Source organism: Pteronotus mesoamericanus, unplaced genomic scaffold (genome assembly GCF_021234165.1).
Source record: "Pteronotus mesoamericanus isolate MK-2021 breed Mesoamerican mustached bat unplaced genomic scaffold, CSHL_Meso_final contig_164, whole genome shotgun sequence".
In the NCBI taxonomy this organism is placed as follows: domain Eukaryota; kingdom Metazoa; phylum Chordata; class Mammalia; order Chiroptera; family Mormoopidae; genus Pteronotus; species Pteronotus mesoamericanus.
Window position 1 is genome coordinate 23,617,328 of NW_026555065.1, and position 17,957 is coordinate 23,635,284.

The window sequence follows — 17,957 nt, forward strand, 5'->3', positions numbered from 1 at the left end:
TGAGTGCCAGCCTGTGAACCAGAGGGTTGCCGGTTCAATTCCCAGTCAGGGCACATGCCTGGGTTGTGGGCCAGGTCCCCAGTTAGGAGTGTGTGTGTAAGAGGCAACCATACATTGGAGTTTCTCTCCCTCTCCTTCTCCCTCCCTTTCCCTCTCTAAAAATAATAAAGTCTTTATTAAAAAAGTAATTATATGGTATGTGAATTGTATTTTAATAAAATTGTTAATAAAAAAGAAGATGCTGCCAAAAATGTAGGTGGAAAGTGTTAGGTTAAACAACATGAAATTGCTTTTAACCATATGTGACTTGTTTATCTTACAAATACGACAGTTTCATATGTTTCCGCCTCGTGATAATTAAACATAATATTTTGTGATTTTTGAGTTATCAGTTTTTCTGTTTTGTTATTCTATTTATTTATTTTTAATTGAATGATTTTCTAGAGAGAGAGGAAGGGAGACAGAAAGAGGGATGTTGATTTGTTGTTCCACTTATTTATGCGTTCATTGGCTGATTCTTGAATGTGCCCTGACTGAGCAACCTGGCCAGGGCTGTTTCGGTATTCTAAGAACTAACCTTTGTACTTAATTTTGTATTCTTTTTCTTAAAGATTGCTCTCCCAAATTGGATAAGGTCTAGGCCTCACACACCCAGATCCCAGGATGGGAATGTGAAGTGATAGACAACTTAACAATACATGTCAAGAATTTTAGAACTATACATGCCCTTTGACCCAACCATTCTACTTTTAGATATCTGTTTTCAGGGAATAATCAAGTAAAACAGAGTTTTTCAACTTTAATGAAGTCTCCTGAGTGGGGCTCTTATTAAAAGGCATGGCCCTGTTCAGAAGGTGCTGGGAGGTCCCTCAGAGTTCTGCATTTCCAATTCTTCCAGATGGCATGGAGGCTGCTGCCCACAGGCCCCAATCAAAATAGCCAGACTACAGAGGACATTTCCTGGCTGTGTACTCAGCATTTTCCCTTCCCACACTGTGCAAGAGCCATGGGGATAGGCCTGAGCCTCCCCAACACATCTTGTCGCAATGACCTGGTCAAGGATGGGCAGGCAACCTGGACCCAAGGTGCTCATGAACCTCGTTACCCTCCCACCTGTCTATTCTTTCATAAATTGTCCAGTCAGAGAAAAACAGAGGTCCTGAGTCCTCTCTCCATCCTCCCGGATGAACATGAAAACTCGTTGCTCCAGGTGCTGAGGAGAAGCCAACCTGCGGATCAGGCTGCCACACAGAGAAGGTAAAACAAGAACTGTAGGAAAATGGAGCAGGAGCCATGACTGAGCCTTACCCAAAGCTCCCTTCCTCTTAAATTTTGAGTTTCGCCAACAACTCCTATTTGGCTTAAGCCCATTTGAATTGAATTTTCTGTTACATGACACTAACAAAAGGTTCGTAGCAGCATAATCGAACCAAGCAAAAAATTGGAAACAACCCAAATGCCAATGCAAATGGAATAATATAGGATTGGTTAAACATACTTTTGTACATTGATATGATGAAATATTAGGCAGCCATTAATAAAACATTTTCATGAATATTTGGTGACACAAGAAAATTCTCACAATATAATCGAGTGAAAAAGTAGGACACAAAATAGGTAAGTGAGATCAATTCTGTTTTCATTTACATGCATATGTGTGTAGGTTTTTTAATAGAGTTTTAAAAAGGAGAATGAAAAAGAAGTAAACTTCCCTGTGTGGTGAAGTAAATAAATTTTTAATTCTTTATATCATTATGTATTCAATGATATAAAAAGACACAATTTTATTCATACTATGATCTAACTGTGTATGGCTTTTTTTTTTTTTTGCACATAACATTATATAGAATAAGAGAGTGCTGAAAAGAAGGTAAAATGTTTTCCTAACAGTAAGTATTCTTCTCCAACTTCTACTATATCATGTGTTATTTTATATATAATTATAATAAGCACTATTAATAAAGAAGTATATATTTTTTGCACTGACCAGGTGGCTGAGTTAGAGTGTTGTCCTGTACGTCAAAATGTTGCAGGTTTGATTCCCGGTCAGGGCACATACCTAGGTTGAAGTTTGACCCCTGGCAGGAGTAAGGACAGGAGGCAACTGATCAATGTTTCTCTCTCTCCCCCTCTTTCTCCGTCTCCCCCTTCCTCTCTCTCTCAAATCAATACACATATCCTCACATGAGGATTTTTTTTTTAAATCTTTTTTTAAAGGAGTGTAACACTGACCAGCATGGCTCAGTGGGTTGAGTGTTGTCCTGCAAAGGGAAAAGTTGTGGGTTCGATTCCCGGTTGGGGCACATGCCTGGGTTGTGGGCCCAGTACCCAGTTGAGGGAGAGTGAGAGGCAACCAACCGATGTTTCTCTGGCACATGGACGTTTCTCTCCCTCTCTTCCTCCTTTCTCCTCTCTCTCAAAATAAACAAACAATATCTTCTAAAAAATAAAAAAATATATGTTTTAAGGGGTATTCAGAAAAAACTCAAAACAAAGAAGAAAGTAAAATAGTCCCCATAATCAAAGCTTTCTTACAGTGTGTATCCCTTTTTCAATTCAGTTCACATGATAAAACGATAACATGGTAACACTCCCCTCACCTTAATATTTTCATGGGGACTTTAGAGGAGCTGTACTTCCGGCAGAGGCACAGGCTGGAATTTCAGGCCCCACGGGGAGGTATCTTTTTTCATGCCTCGGGTGAGCTTTGGAGCACTGATAGACCTCTGCCGCAGTGTGCACGGCCGATGTTCTAGATTTCCTCAGCCTAAGACCAGCTCCTCCTCTGGGTAGAAAAGTGAGCCCCCGTGCATGGCCCACGTTCCAAATAAGTGCTTTTTACCTCTGAGGGCTACTTCTAGTGCCTCTTTGTTGATAGACCTTTTCTTTTTCAGATCTGCATTTTATTTTATTATACGTTCAACTTATTTACTTATAAGTAAGTAGTAAATTGGACAGTTCAAAATCAAAATCATACAAAAGAGCATAAAAAGAAAAAGTCTCCCATCTCATCCTCTGGCCCCCAATTGCCCTCCTGGGAGGCAAATTGTGTTGACAGTTGCTGGTGATTTCTTCCAGGCATATTTCTATGCTTTTTAAAAGACATGATTTTATTCATACTATGATGTAACTGTGTGTAGCTTTTTTTTCTTTCTTTCTTTTTTTTTTTTTTTGCACATAACATTGTGTAGAGTAAGAGAGTACTCTAAAGCAGGTAAAACGCTTTCCTAACACTAGTAAATATTCTTCTTAAACATTCATAATGACTGCAAATACGCCATCAAAGGGAGATGAGCCATTTGGTTGTCCTGCTGCTGGACAGTTAGCGTTTCGCCCCCTGAAGTCCTCTGATTCTGCCCAGATGAAACTATCTGCCTGAGTTCAGCCAGGGATTGCATTTGGTTTGGACCCTGATTGGCTGTTGGCTCCCTGGAGACACACGGCACTGAGGTCAGGAGGAGGCCCAGGGCACAACCCAGAGGAATGAGAGGGTGGTCCCTGGCCTTCAGGGCTGGCTGTGTGGTCCTGGCCAGCAGGGGAGATATATTTAGCTTGGTCAGATGCTGCTGACTCTGTCATGACCCAGGAGGACTGCTCTGTTGGTAAACAAACCAGAATGGCCGGGCTCCAGCCAGCTCTCCTCCCTCCTCCCTCTCCCCAGCTTGCTGGCAGGACAGAGGCTAGGAGAGGTAGAAGAGGGCACAGAGGGGCACCCAGCCCAGGCGGATTCCTCTCACTGTCCCAAGTTTGTTTTCTGCCATTTCCTCTGTTTTTTTGCCCACCCTCCCTAACATGGCAGAGTCTGGGCAGCCCAAGAAGTCTCCCTCCTTCCTCTACCTCGTCCCCCTTTGCCCTTTCTCTCTCCGCCGCAGCCAACAAGATTTGTTCTCAGTGCTCTGCTACGTGAGTGGAGTCCATTCATGTAGTTGTTTATCCAAGTCAACTCATTTATCCCAAGAATCTGAGAGGTAGTGATGATTATCAGTCCTGCTTTAAAGATGAAGAAATTGCAGATCAGAGACGTTAAATAACCTGACCAAGTACTTCTAGGGTACACGGAGATCTGGTGCTCAAACCCAGTCCCTCTGATTCCAAGCCCATGTCCCTCCTGAAAAAGAGGAACCACTGGAACTTGGTGAGGACTGGTTTTTTGCACAGCTTTTCATTTCACATTTGAGAGACGGAGGCCCAGAGAGGGGAAAAGTGCCAAGAGCTTAAAACAGAGACTGGAACCCTGGCTGGGTGGGCCAGTCGGTTGGAGTGTCGTCCCTTCACCAGAAGGTTGTGGGTTCAATCCCCAGTCAGAGCACATACAGGAAACAACCAACCAATGTCTCTCTCTCTCTCTCTCTCTCTCTCTCTTTCTTCCTCTCTCTCTAAAAATCAATTTTTAAAAATATATCCTAAGGTGAGGAGTAAAAGAAAAAAAAGAAGGAGAAGCCACATCAAGACTGGTAGGAAGGGCAGAGACATGGAATGGGCTGGTCTCACACCCACATATGGGGAATAAAAATCAAGAGGGCTATCTCAGCTGCAGAGCTCCCCACTGAGGAGTAAGGGGTCCCGGCCCCACACTAGGCACCCCAGCCCAGGGTTCCAGTGCCAGGAAGAGAAATCTCCATTTCTAGTTGTAAAAACTGGTGGGGATTGAGGCTGAGGGAGATGGAGGGCTTCTGGAGACCCAGACAGTTTCTCCTAAAGGGCCTGTGCAAAGATTTACTGGGACTCACTTGCTCTGAGCTCCAATGCTAGGAGAGTAGCTCAAAAGACACTAGAAACATACAGGAATTATCCAGCATCAGGACAAGAGCTGCAGGGTACAGCTTTCTCCCATACAGAAGTGCTGGCAGAGGCCCTTGTTCCTTTGATGAACCCTCCCCTGAAAGAGCCTGCAGGGAGCACCATATCTGAATCTCCACCAGCCTGACTCACTGTTTGCCCCACCCTGGTGGTTCCCTGAGGCCCTGCCCTGCCCAATCTTCAGGCCCGCCCAAGCTGTTTCCAGTGGCTTTTTTATATGAATGGCCAGTCTTGGCTCATGCTTCAGATTTTTCTAAAATCTTTCAAACATGTAGCATCTGACCTCAGTGAGCCCTGTACGCCTCACTAAGTCACTAAGTGGCCCCAGGCCGGGCACTAACAGCAGCCAGTTTTGATTTGCAGCTTGGCCCAGTGTTCTTTCTTTGCAACAAAACAATAGTTCAATGCCCTGACCAGGTTATGAGGCCCTGGCAGGTTTAAAGTGGGGCGTGGTCATGGTATGTCTGGTTCCTCCCCTCTTCTGCACCCCTACCCAGCCCACCCCCGCCTTTGCTGCACAGTCCCTCGCATGAGGAGACAGCCCCCATCTTCCCCTCACTGGTGCCGCTCTCTTGCTGAGTGAGTGGGCTTTCATTCAACAATGTTATTAACACAGGGCTATCAAAGCTGCAAAGCACAGGTATCAGAGATATGTGGCCAGACCCCAAAGTCAGGCCTTGGTGGTCATGTAGAGAAAGTTCAGGGAGGCTTCCTGGAGGAGGTGACATCTCAACTGAGCCCTGAAATCTATGTGACAAATTAGCCAGGCTGGAGCTGGCAGGGAAGGGACTTTCAGGATGAAAAGGATTTCAGGGAATGAAAGGTGCAAGACAAGGTAAGAAGGCGCCTCGCGACAGGAGCAGGTGTGCGGCAGGCTCCTGTCAGGTCAGCTCCCATCCGTGCCTCTCAAGGCTGCAAGTGGCCTATGAGCAGGAACTGGGTCTCCCTTCCCGTGGAAACCCCCGTGGGAGAGGCACTACTCCTGTGGACAAATGATTCAGGCAGTCCACGTGACCAGCCTGTCATCAGCTTTTATCCCCATGGACTCACCTTCTCTCCCAACAAGAACCACCTGCCTGTCCGACACTCTCCATCTCCTGTCACCCTCCTGACCTGGCACCAGCGTGACTAGGCCCAGGAGGGGCTGTGCCTGGCTGGAGGCTTTGACTGCAGTGCCAGGGGGAAGCCACAGGTGGATGCATTACTCTTCCCTTCCTCCCCTAACAACAAACATCCTCAGGCTGTGCCTGAGAAGATCAAGCTGCCCCTCCTGTGGGGACAGGGAGCCCCGCCCCCTGAGAGAGGTGCTAAGCCCAGAGTGGGGAGGACCAGCAGGGCTGGGGACCCTGTCCCGACATGCCCACCAAAGGGCAGCCCTACCCTCAGGATGTGTCTAGGGCTTAGCCTCTCTCAGACTGAGAGAAAGAGGGGCCAGCCCAGATGGCAGCCACTGGCACGTGTCGGCACTGCCTCAGTGAAGTGGATGCTGGCCTGGCCACCTGGGCCTGGCTGGTCCGCCCTCGCCCCGGTGGCTCCCAGGCCTATATTCCTGGGCTGTGCACATAAACGTTCAGGTTGAATGTTATCCTGGGTATGCTGCTTGGCATTCCCACTTGGCTATGAGTGACGTCTTCCTGGGGGTCTTACTCTCCAAGGGGACGTGAGGCATTGCCTTCAGAAGGGTGTCTCATTAAAACCCGTTTCCCACAGGCCCCCTGAGCTCCAGTGGGGCCCCAGGGCTGCGCCACGTGCTGGGATACACACAGTTCCTGCTCTGAGAGGGGAGAGGGGAAGGTCATTTTAGCGGACAGAGTTGCAAGCAGATCACGGCAATACGACTGACATGCTGGGCACAAAATGGAGGGAGTGGGCAAGAGGAGGGCCCAGCCGGTGGGCTGGGGAGGGGTGAGCAACAGCAGCTTCTGGAGGCAGAATGCTGTGCTGAGCACTGAAAGATGTAACAGAGTTGGGCAACGTTGTCCGGCAAGAAAAGCAGGGGGAGCAAAGGCCTAGTGGCCAGAAATAGCATGGGGTGGGAGGGGACAGCAGGGAGCGTGGACACGGGGATGGGGCAGCTGGGGAATGGAAGGGCAGCAGAGGGAGGGTTTGGGTAGAAGGGTCCCAGGATGGGAGGGCGCCAAGGATGGACAGGCGAGCACGGGGCCAGGCCACCCGGCGGTTCATCCTGAGGGCCCTGAGTCGCTGTCAGTTTGTCGGTGGGGAGGGTCAGGGGCAGAGCTGCATTTTACGTTATGTGGAGAACGGATACCCAAGGAGGGCACAAAACTGAGGGAAGGTGGGTCTGTTTGGAGGCCATGATAATCACCCTGGAAAAGAGGGAGTATTAGGGCAGTGGCGGCAGGAGGGGGAGGGGGCCGTGGACACAGGGAGCAGCATGCGTGGAGGTGTGAGGAAGGCAGTGTGAGAAAGAAGGCTGGGCCCCACCACTGCCCTTGGGTAAGAGGGAAGGGCTCAGCCTGGGCTCCACCTTACTCGCAGGTCAGTGGGTCCAGGGAGGGCCCAGGGCAAGGAGCAGGATCCAGGACAGGGCCAAGGAGGGGGCTGAAGCGCCAGCAGCGGGTGAGTGTGTGGTGGGGGCCCCGACTAAAAAGGGAGGACAGACACAGGGGGAGAGGAGTGGGTACAGATGGTGCCCACTTCCTTCTGGAGGGGAAGAGCCAGTGACCAGAGAGCAGCTCTGCGGCTGAGCCCTCAGGGCGTGCCCCTTTTCCTTCATGCCCAAGGAAATGCCCTGGGTAGGGGTGAAGGCAGGGCCAGGCCTGAACTAGGAAGGGCGGGCCTGTGGGGACTCTTCCAGGGCAACCAGGGAAGGGCAGAGGAGAGTGACCTCCCTGGGCCGCTGGGCTGGGGGTGAGGGTCCAGAAACAGAGCGAGGAGAACAGAGGACGAGACTGGTCAGCGGCGTTGGTTGACTCCTTCTGACAGCCGCCTCATAGAGCAACCTCGCTTGGCCCCGCTTTCCATAGCTGCCATGCAATTGATGTCCAAACCTGCATGCTTTTGAGAATGAAAGAATCACTCCAGGACAACGGGAGTAAACTAGGCCTGTCCTGCGCACACTGGGACATGTGGTCACGCTAGCCACGGGGTGGGAGGCTGACCCTGTGCTCTGCCCGTGGCCCACAGGGATGCTCTCCCTGTCTCTGGGCCTCCCCTAACCTGTCCCTAGGCACTGAGGTTGGACTCACAGCCTGGAGCACCCGACCATCTTCAGAGCCAGGCCTGGAGAAAGAGCAGGTCTCCTTCATTTGAGGTCCATCTCAGATGTGTGAGGTCCCCACACCCTCTGCTTCTCTAATGACTGACCTGGCTGCGCCCACTGTCTTCAGGGCAATGACAGCCCCCAGAGGGATGTATATGGTCCTTGCTGGGGACCATGGCAGGCAACCTGGAGAACCCTTAGGAGCCTGCCAGCCTTAGAAGGGTACGTGGAGGCCCGAGTGTTCACCCACAGCCCCCTGCATTGTCCATGCCCCCTCTCAGCAAAACTGGGGATCCTCAGTCTTCTCCCTCTTGCTTGTCCCCTGTTTCCCATGGGCGGCCAGGAGCTGTCCCCACATTCCAGGGTCCTGGTTTAGCTCAGCCCTCCCCAGCACCTGCTGGAGTGTTACTCCAGGCGCCTGCCTGCCCGACCCCTCAGCCCCCAGCCACCTTCCCTCTGCCACGAGCCCCCTTAAACCTAAGCCTGAACAGGACTTCTGCTTAACCAGCAGACAAAACAAAAGAACAAAAACAAACAAAGACCCCCCTGTGGGAGGAAAAACACAAGAAAAAACAGAAACATCGCCTCAGAGCTCAACTTCCCTACAAGATAAAGTCTGCAACTTCCTCCTCAAACTGACTCCAAAGTAGCTTTTGGCCTGGTCCCCAAAACCCCAAGGCTCTGTTTGCACAGCTACTTGCCAGACTCTGTGCAGCTCCCTCCTTTGCAGGAGCCCTCTGCAGGCGCCTGGAGTGCCCCCTCCACCCGGTGGACTCCCGAGGCTTCCTTAAGGCCCCACCACACCTGGCCTCTCCGCCCCATCCCCTGAGATCCTGGGGCAGCCTGATCCCAGGTCAGGTGTGAGGAGATTCTGTGTTTGGCAGCCTTCCGTAGCGGGAGGTCCAGGGCACTGTGGCCTTTGTGAACTCAGTAAACAGGGATTGAATTGGCTGATATTTCCTATTCACACTCCAGGTTTTTCAAAAGGATGCCCTGAAGGGATGGACGGGATGATTTCTGAGGTCTCTGCTAACTCTGAAACTTCTTAATTTAGCTGTGCCCGGGGCTGGCCATCTACCTGTCACCCTGCTTGATCTCCTCCAAGTAAAATAGAAAAGAAACCAAAAATTTTTTTTTTAATGGTCCTACACCAGCAGTCCTCAAAAGTGGCCCAGGAACCCCTGAGGGTCCCCAAAATCCTTTCAGGGGGTCTGCAAGATCAAAACTATTTTTGTAATAATACTAAGAGGTTACTTGCCTGTTTACTGTCATTTTCCCATGAGTGTACAGTGGAGTTTTCCAGGGCTGTATATGCGGATTTGCAAAATTAAATGCAGAAGAGATAAGACTCCAGCTGGTTCCACATTTTTAATGTCAGACATCAAAAATATATAACAATGCCAGTCTTGTCACCGAATTTGTTTGTTTTGGAAAATAGAATCATTTTTTTAATATGTTAATGTGTAATGGATTTCTTTTTTTTTAATATTTTATTTATTTATTTTTTAGGGAGGGGGAAGGAAGGGAGAAAGAGGGAGAGAAACATCAACGTGAGAGAGAAATATCGGTCAGTTGCCTCTAACGCACACCCTGACGGGGGAGTGAACTCAAAACCAGGCATATGCCCTGACCGGGAATCGAACCAGCAGCCCTTCGCTTTGCCAACCGGTGCCCAGCTAACGGAGCCACATGGGTCAGGGCAGGGATTTATTATTTTTATGTTTACTTTAATAAATGTATTTTAAACTTCTTAATTTCTAATACACTGTGTTGTCAATAGCTATATCCCCCATAAACAAAAGCTCTGGGGTCCTTAATAATTAATTTGTAAAGGGGTCCTGAGACCCCTGTGCCCTTCTCACACCCTCCATGACCCCTCAGCTCCTGTCTTCTATTAACATCCAAATTTCTTGAGAGCCATCCACGCCCTCTCCCACTGGCCCCTCAGCCCTGCTTTGGCGTTTCTCCACTCTTTCTGAAATTGCTGTCACTGAGGCTACTGAGGATCCCCAGCATTTCACCCACGGGACTCTCCTGTCCTTATTGTCCTCGGCATCTGGGCAGCATGCCCCTGGCCCTCCCGGTTCTCCTCCCTCTTCCCATCCGCTTGTCCTCAGCTGTTCTTGCTTCGCTCAGGTCACCAGGGCGGGGGGCCTCAGGGCTGAGCGGGCCCAGTTCTCTTTTCTCTCCACTCCCAGGGCTACAAGCACAATCTCAATGTGTGTGGCTCCAAATCTCTAACCCCAGCCCCGCTTTCTCTCCGGAGTCCTAGACCCACATATTCAGCTGCCTCCTAAACACCCATGTGGATGATGCTGCCCCACACCAGCTCTGCCGACTCAACCACTCTAATCCGGGGCAAATCCGCACTCAGCCTTTCGGACTCTGAACGCCGGGCCTCTCTTCCCTCCCTCCCTCTCCTCACCACCAGCCACACCGACTCCTGCCGACTTCATCCTTTAACCTGCTCTCGCAGACCCACCCTCCAGTCTGTGCCCATGGCCACGCCTCAGCTCAGGCCACCTTCGCCTCTCCCTGGCCTCCCTTTGGCCTTCCTCCTCCGACCTGATACAGCAGCCAGTCCTTCTAAAGCAGAGTCTTCCCTTCACAGAATCCACAGGCGGTCCCTGCGACTCAGGAGGAACGCCGCCTCCGCAGCCCTGCTCGCGGGGCTGGCCGGCAGGGTACGGGGTGCAGTCCTGCCACCTGCCCACCCCCACGTTCTCGCCACTCTGTCCCAGCTGCTCTGACCCTGCTTTCTCTCTCTAGCACAAGCCTGTACCCTGCCTCTGTTCACCGAAGACCCATTCTCAGGCTCAGGGCTCAGGCCTATGGCTCCCTCCCTGAGAGAGTCTTCCCTGACCACGCCTCTGGGCCAGGGGCCCTTTCTAAGCTGAGTGCCTTATTCTCCTCCCATCGCCGCCCATTTCATGCTGAACAGTCACCATTCAGAGTTTCCAGGCTCTGAGCTCCTTGAGGAGGGGGACTTCTTCCCTGCTGTATCCCCAGTGCCCAGATCAGTGCCTGGTCTATAGCAGCTTAGTAAATACTTGCTAAATGAATGGGTTGCAGAATTCGAATCCATGTACAGCAGGCAAGCAGCCCTCCCCACACCCATTTGGTATAGAGCAGGGCTGAGCTCTGAGCACACAGGAGGGCCACGAGGCGGCCACCAGGGCTCCTTGCCGCCCCCCACCTCCTCCTGTTGTGTTGCCCTGACTGAACTCCCATCAGTGGCCAAGGCATGAGGCTGCCAACACATGGGCACACTCCCAAGGCACAACACGGCCCAACGTAGCTGGAACTGACCCTCCTGGGGACACCCAGACCATTCCAGGACACCAGCCACAACAAGAGCAGCAGCAACACATGCCACACAGCACCCCAGTGTAAACTAATGCTCAGAGGGCTGAATACTTTTCTGGAGTCACTAAGCCAGTAAGGGAAGAGGCTGGGTTGGAGACAGGCCCTTCTGCTGTTAAGGCCTCTCACCTGGGCCCCACACCCCCACTGCAGGTCCTCGAGCAAAGGCTGAGTCCACTGAGGGGCCATTAGCAGTGGCAGAGCTCAGGGTCAGGCTGAGATCCTGGGGCCAAGGACCTGTGCCAGGGGCTCAGGGTGGGGAGGAGTAGCCGGGGCAGGCGCGGTGAACTAGCCACTCACTCTGCTGTGGGAGAGTCCTTTCAGGTCAGGGCAGGATAAAAGCTGCAGCCCACACCCCAGAGGGGGCAAGAGTGAGCACCTGGATTTGAGAAGTCAAAGGGCCACCAGGTCCTCCAGGCTGTAGGTCTTCACTGTCAGCCTTATGCCAAGAGTTGTCAGGACCCTACCCTAACCCATATGCTCCTCTAGCTGGAAGCCAGATGTCGAGCCTCACTATCAGGAAGAGGCAGCAGCTGGCCCGAGAGAGAGCGACCTGGTCTGAGCTCCAAGTCTGCCAGCCTCCTTGGGGCAGAGGCACAGCTGGATACCAGTTCAGTGGCAAGAACACCGCTCACAGAGCTGCCCAACACAGCCACACAAGCTGAATTCTACATGACTCAGTGGTGTCCTTTGTATGCACTAAGATGTAGACGGTGCCCCTGGGAGGGATGTAACCCAGCAGTCCTGCCTATTGAGCTGCCTGCTCCCTGGGAGAGAGAGACGGAGACAAAAAGAAAGCCCTTTCCCCTCTTATGAGGCTTCCAGGGCTTCACCACCTCACTTTCCCTGACCCCCTGTCTGAAGAAAGAATCACATTCCAACATAGCACAGATAATAAGAAATCAGTTTATGGGTGATAGTATGGGACAGACTGGGATGGTGCCAGGGTTTATAGTGATGAATTTCACAGAAGTAAACAAACAGACAGATAGGATTGACACAGACAGACATAAGGACAGAAAAACAAAGCCAAATGGGTCAGAGTCCCAGGCCCAGCCTCAGTGGCTATACCTGGGCTCCAGATCCAGCTTTGCCCTTGGGGATGAGAAGGGCTGACAAGGGCCTCAGGTCCTATAGGGCCCCCTTTCCTCACTCCCTCCTGTCCCTCACCAGCAGGCTGAGACCTTTCCAAGGCGGTATTTCTGGGACTAGGAGGTTAGAGGGTCAAGGCTCTTGGAGACTCCCTGGGGAGGCAGAGGCCTGGGTGGTGTGGGGTTAGCAGCAACACGGAGGGATATATGGTCAGGCACCAGGCACCTGTGGTGGGACACCGCTCAGCAGGGCCCATGTGTCCAGGGCAGGTCCCCCACCCTGCCCACCACACCAACATGGTGCAATAAATAATTTCAAGTAGTAGGTCAGTGTCATTGAGGAGAGAGCTGGAGACTGATGGGCAGGCAGGGGGCTTAGGGAGAGGAGTCCCCATTGCCCACTGAGTCCTCGTAGTGGGCTCCAGCTGTATCAAGTCTGTCCATATGCACAGGAGTGGGGGTCTAGCCCCTGTGTCCACGTAGGCGCTCCCTGCAGGGGCTCAGCCCCTCAGACCAGTGCCAAAGCCTGCTCTGTGGGGCAGAAGCAGGGCAGCATGGTGCCCACAGCATCCACAATGGCTGCCAGGTGCTCGTCCTGCGCCTGGGGCCCACAGAGCTGCATGAAGTCTGCCAGGCGCAGCAAGTACTCGAGATTGTGTCCGGAGAAGCCGCGGCAGGATAGGATCTGCGTAGCAATGGCCTCCTCAGGAGCAGGCCCCAAGTAACCAGGGTTCTGTGGGGTGGCCACGTAGGCCAAGGCCTTTAGTGGTTCGTCAGGGGTATCTTGCGGATAGAAGGTGACCTCCTTGGTATCATAGCCACCGAGCACTGCTTCCCGCACGTTCAGGTACTTCAGAGCCTCGTTCACCTGTTCATCTCGCACCTGGTATGCCACACCCCACGTGCAGCCCTAGGAGGAAACATGGGCACAGGCTTCAGTCACAACAGCTCCTTGCTGGTCACACCAACCCCGGGACTCTGCTGCATAAGGGAGGTGGAAGGAAGGCTGATGAGCCATCAACTAGCAAACCCTCCACCTCCCTTTCTTAACAAGGTGATCTAGCCCCAGGGTGAACAGGATTACTACTCAGAGTGTGGTCTAATAACCAGTAGCATCACCTGTAAGTTTATCAGGAATGTGAGTTTCAGGCTTTAATAAGATCCTCAGGAAGCTCTTGTGAGAAGCACTGAGCTAGACTACCCTTTCCTCTGCCCAGAGGGACATCTAATTTAATCTGCAGCCAAGGGCCTGGCACCCCCCACTCTTGGCCCCTGGGATCCCTCTCTTCATTCATTCAGGCACTTACCTCATGATCTTCAAGAAGGGTCACCACACGGCCAGGCTAGGAAGGGAAGAAAGATTTTGAAAAAGCCAAATTAGAAACCAGCTCTGCTATCACTGCCAGAGGACTCATCAACCCTGCCCGCAGAGGCCTCAGAGAGCTCGCTCATCCAGGGGAGAGCGGAGGGAGTGATGCTTGGATGCAGGAGAAATAGACACATGGCAGTAGCCCAGATTGATAATCGGAAGTATACATCCACACAGTTATCCACAGGATCACCGATTCCAGCCATCACACAGCAATCCACTGCGTACACAAATTTAAGCCACAAACCCCAGGCACTGGTTTACCTATTTCCCCCATCAGCAAGGAGTCACATTCTGCTCAGAGAGCCCTGGACTATCCTGCCACTACCCCCATCCTTATTACCCGGGTCATGGTCGGATGCTCACCATCTTGTCGCTGCCCCGATGGAAGGTGTCTCCTTGCCAAAATCGGCGACTGTAGCCACGCACGAAGCCCACACGGCTGTCGCTATAGGCGAAGTCGGGCCTCCACACCAGGGAGCCATACCCGAAAATCCACAGCGCTTGCGGGTGGCGGTCGTCCCGGGGGCGCTGCGCGGGAGGCGAGGGGGAAAGCGAGGGGGGAGGCGAAGGGGGAGGCGAGGCGGGAGGCGAGGCGGGAGGTGAGGCGGGCGGCGAGATGTTCTGAGTTACGGACTCCTGCTTCATGGTGCCGGGCACAGGGACGGGCCCGGCGGCTTCCCGGACAGGTCTCCGGCGCGGGCACGGAAAGACCGACGGACGCGCACACCTGGCCTGGCACCGCTTAGACGCTCCAGCTGCGCTGCCCTTGCCAAGGCCCCTTTTAAACCCTCCGACTGGCAGGCACCGCCCACCGCGGCCAGCTGTCGTGGTGATTGGGGCGGGGCAAATTCCCTTTTGACCAATTACCTTTGGATTTTGCTGTTCGGTTAACCGCTCCACCCTGTGAGTGGGCAACTGAGCGGCCTGCCCCCGGCCCGTTGAGCCCGATGATTGGTTCAGCTCCACCTCTGTAGCACTGTCAGAAGTGATGCAACCGCAGGGGAAGTTTCCCCAGCGCTGGCATGCAGCAAGGGCGCCTCGGATTGCGTCAGGCGGCGGGCAGTGGGCACGGACGTGGGCACCGGTCGTCTCCCCGGCTGCCTCTCCATGACCTGGGCCTTTCAAGATCCTCAGCGGGCGGGTCCCAGGCGGCGTGTACCCAGCAGTCCTGCAGGTGCACCTGACCGAGCACTGCCCCCCAAGACAGCACGGACTCACCAGGGTCAGTATAGGGCACGGCTATAAGGAGCACTCCGGGCGGCGTCAATGCCCGTCTCTGGGACTCCGCCTGGGAGCACTCACTCTGGAGAAACGGTCGGGGGCACCCTCCGCATTCCGCACAGGTGTTTCACGCCGTAGGCCCACGTGAGTAAATGTAGAAACTGAGTCACGGGGCCGACAAGGGGTTCTGCAGAGGCTGAATCAGGCCTGGCACCCGAAGGCTGCGGGGCCTACGCGTGAGGGCTACGCGGCAAGCCAGGAGTGGGACCCCTCTGAGCCCCGGTAGGCTGAGGAAGAGTCAGTCAGGGCTCTTGAAACTGCCATGATCACTTTGGCATTGTTGGCCACGGAGAGAGGCCATAAAGGCAGGAAAGCCAGGCCAGTCCTGCCCTAACGCGGCAAGTTTAGTTCTGCCAGGACGTGAGACTTTTGCGACAATGGTTTGACGAATCCTTAGGCAACAAGATTGCTGGCGCCATGACAAGGAGGGCCCAAATTGAGACCCCCAGAAGGCTGTGAGCAGCTACTGGCCTTCTCCCTTGGTTACTGGCCTCCCAAATGACCGAAAGGGTCCTCAGGCCTTTTGGGGTTGACCCTCTAAGTATCAGCAAGGGACTGTCCCCTAGGGATACCTCTGTCTGGAAAAGGGAAAAAGCGACAGTAGAAGGCCTATCCCTCACAGAGGGGTGCTGACAGTTTGAGGTGAGCCCTCTGGCAAGGGAAATGGACAATATTGCTTCTCATTCTATTCCAATCAGATATTTAAATGAGAAATTATCTGCACACTTAAAGCAATCATTCCAAAAGTGTCTAAGATATATATTCTCCAGTAGGAATGTTGCACTATGGTGTATATAGTATAAGCTAGTTCTTTTTTCTTTTCCTTTTTTTAAAAATTGATTTGAAAGAAAGACAGAGACATCAACCTGTTGATCCATTTAATAATGCATTCATTGGTTGATTCTTGTATGTGCTCTGACCAGGAATCAAACCTTCATCCTTGAGGAATCAAACCCGCCACCTTGGTGTATTGGGTTGACATTCTTAGCTAACTAACTAACCTACCGGCCAAGACAAAGCTAGTTCTTTTAAAACAAAACAAGTTGTACATTAATTGTGGTAAAAATCATCATCATCATCTGCAAGAATATACCTAAACTGTTAGCAGAGCTTGTCATCAGAGGAGGACTTTCAATATTAAATGCTGCAGTCCCCAACTTTTTGGTGCCAGGGACTGGTTTCATGGAAGACCGTTCTTCCCAGGATTGGGGTGGGGGGGATGGTTTCAGGATGATTCAAGCACATTACATTCACACTCACCTCCTGCTGTGTGACTGGTTCCTAACAGTGCCTGGACCAGCACTGGTCTGTGGCCTGGGGGTAGGAGACCTATGTTAAATGTAAACATTTATGGAAAAGTTGGGTTTTTTACAAGGAGCATGAATTACTTTTCCAACTAGAAAAAATTACAGGCAACATGTTTTTTTCTGGTCATTCCTTTCTCCCTCCACTCCCCATGTTGTCTCTCTTCTTCTCCTCTGCTCTCTATCCTGTCCCCTTTAGTCCACATGACACGTCCTTTGCTGCTAGCTTCTTACGGAGAATATCCCTGCCTCCATCCACTACCTTTGGGTAGTGGGGTGGGAGGCCAGAAAATGATGCCAGCACATTGCTGGAAGTATCTGAATTGGCACAAACAACGCTTTGAAAACGCAGCTTGGTGATACAAATCAAGAATCATAAAATGTCCCTGCCCTTTGACCCAATACTTCCACTCCAGGAAATTATTCAAAATATGGGGAGAGCCATATGCCCGAAGATTTTTCAATGCATCATTATTTATTATAGCAGAAACTAAAGAAAAACTACTTAAATATCCAAAAATAGATGAACCTTTAAGTAAATTATGATCAATCCACATGATAGAGAAATATACAAACACAGACACACACACAAAGAAAACAAATATCCAATAATAGGTGGTTAGTTATGTAAATTTGATATAAACATCAAATTAAATCATGCAATCATTAGAAACAATTATTTGTCTATAATGTACAGCTAAGTGAAAAAGATTATAAAATAACCTGATATAACACTTTAAATTTAAAAAAGTCTGTGTTCCTTTGCTTAGAAAAAAACTCTGGAAGGACACATAAACATAGTCAGTGATTATGTCTAAGTAGAAGGACTATATGAAATTAGATTTGTACTTTCCTTTTTATACCAGTTCAGAGTGTCTGGGATTTTTTAAAAGAGAATAAAAACCACTGCAATTCAGGAAAAAAAAGTTAAAAATCCATTATGAAAACAACATACTAATAATACCTATGATTGCACAGTCAGACAAAAATGCAAAATATGCCTATCACATCCATTATGATTAAAACAACAAAAATAAAATACATGAGGAAAAATGGGGGTTCACCATATTGCTGATGATAAATGTGTTGCGGTATTGAGATTATGGGGGATTCTTTTCTCTATTTTCCAAGGTTTACGAAGTGTACTTCTTAATAATAAAAAGTTCCTTTTAAAAAAGCCTAATTAGTGGTCTTCTGGTAGTTAAGGGGCAGATGGCATAACAGAATCACCCCACGGGGGGGGGGGAACGTATTCAAGATGCCCATTCCGAGCTCTCCTCGCACGGGCACCGAAGCCCCAGGCTTTAATAACTCCTTTGGTGAGCTCCTACCCCAGGCAGCGAGGCGCTCCTTCCGCTGTCCTTCCACAACCCCTTACCTGACTGTAGTTTATGTTTTCACCTCCACCTCCGGGCTTATTAACAGAAACCATCATCAATCTCCAGGTGACCATGAGCTAGGCAGTGTGCTAAATGCTTTCACATCTATTCTAATTACAAACTTCATTACTTTGTGCGGTAGAT

At 51.0% G+C, this 17,957-nt stretch overlaps 1 protein-coding gene across 1 annotated transcript; it reads right to left on the minus strand.

Moving 5' to 3' along the window:
• Positions 1–12,271: 12,271 nt before the first annotated feature.
• CHAC1 (ChaC glutathione specific gamma-glutamylcyclotransferase 1) lies at positions 12,272–14,616 on the minus strand. The gene is made up of 3 exons (XM_054565133.1): positions 14,213–14,616; positions 13,785–13,820; positions 12,272–13,387 (listed from the first exon to the last, which is right to left on the minus strand). Exons 1-3 carry the CDS (start codon positions 14,492–14,494, stop codon positions 12,986–12,988), a joined length of 720 nt encoding a protein of 239 aa, XP_054421108.1. The 5' UTR covers positions 14,495–14,616; the 3' UTR covers positions 12,272–12,985.
• Between the last annotated feature and the right edge of the window lie 3,341 nt (positions 14,617–17,957).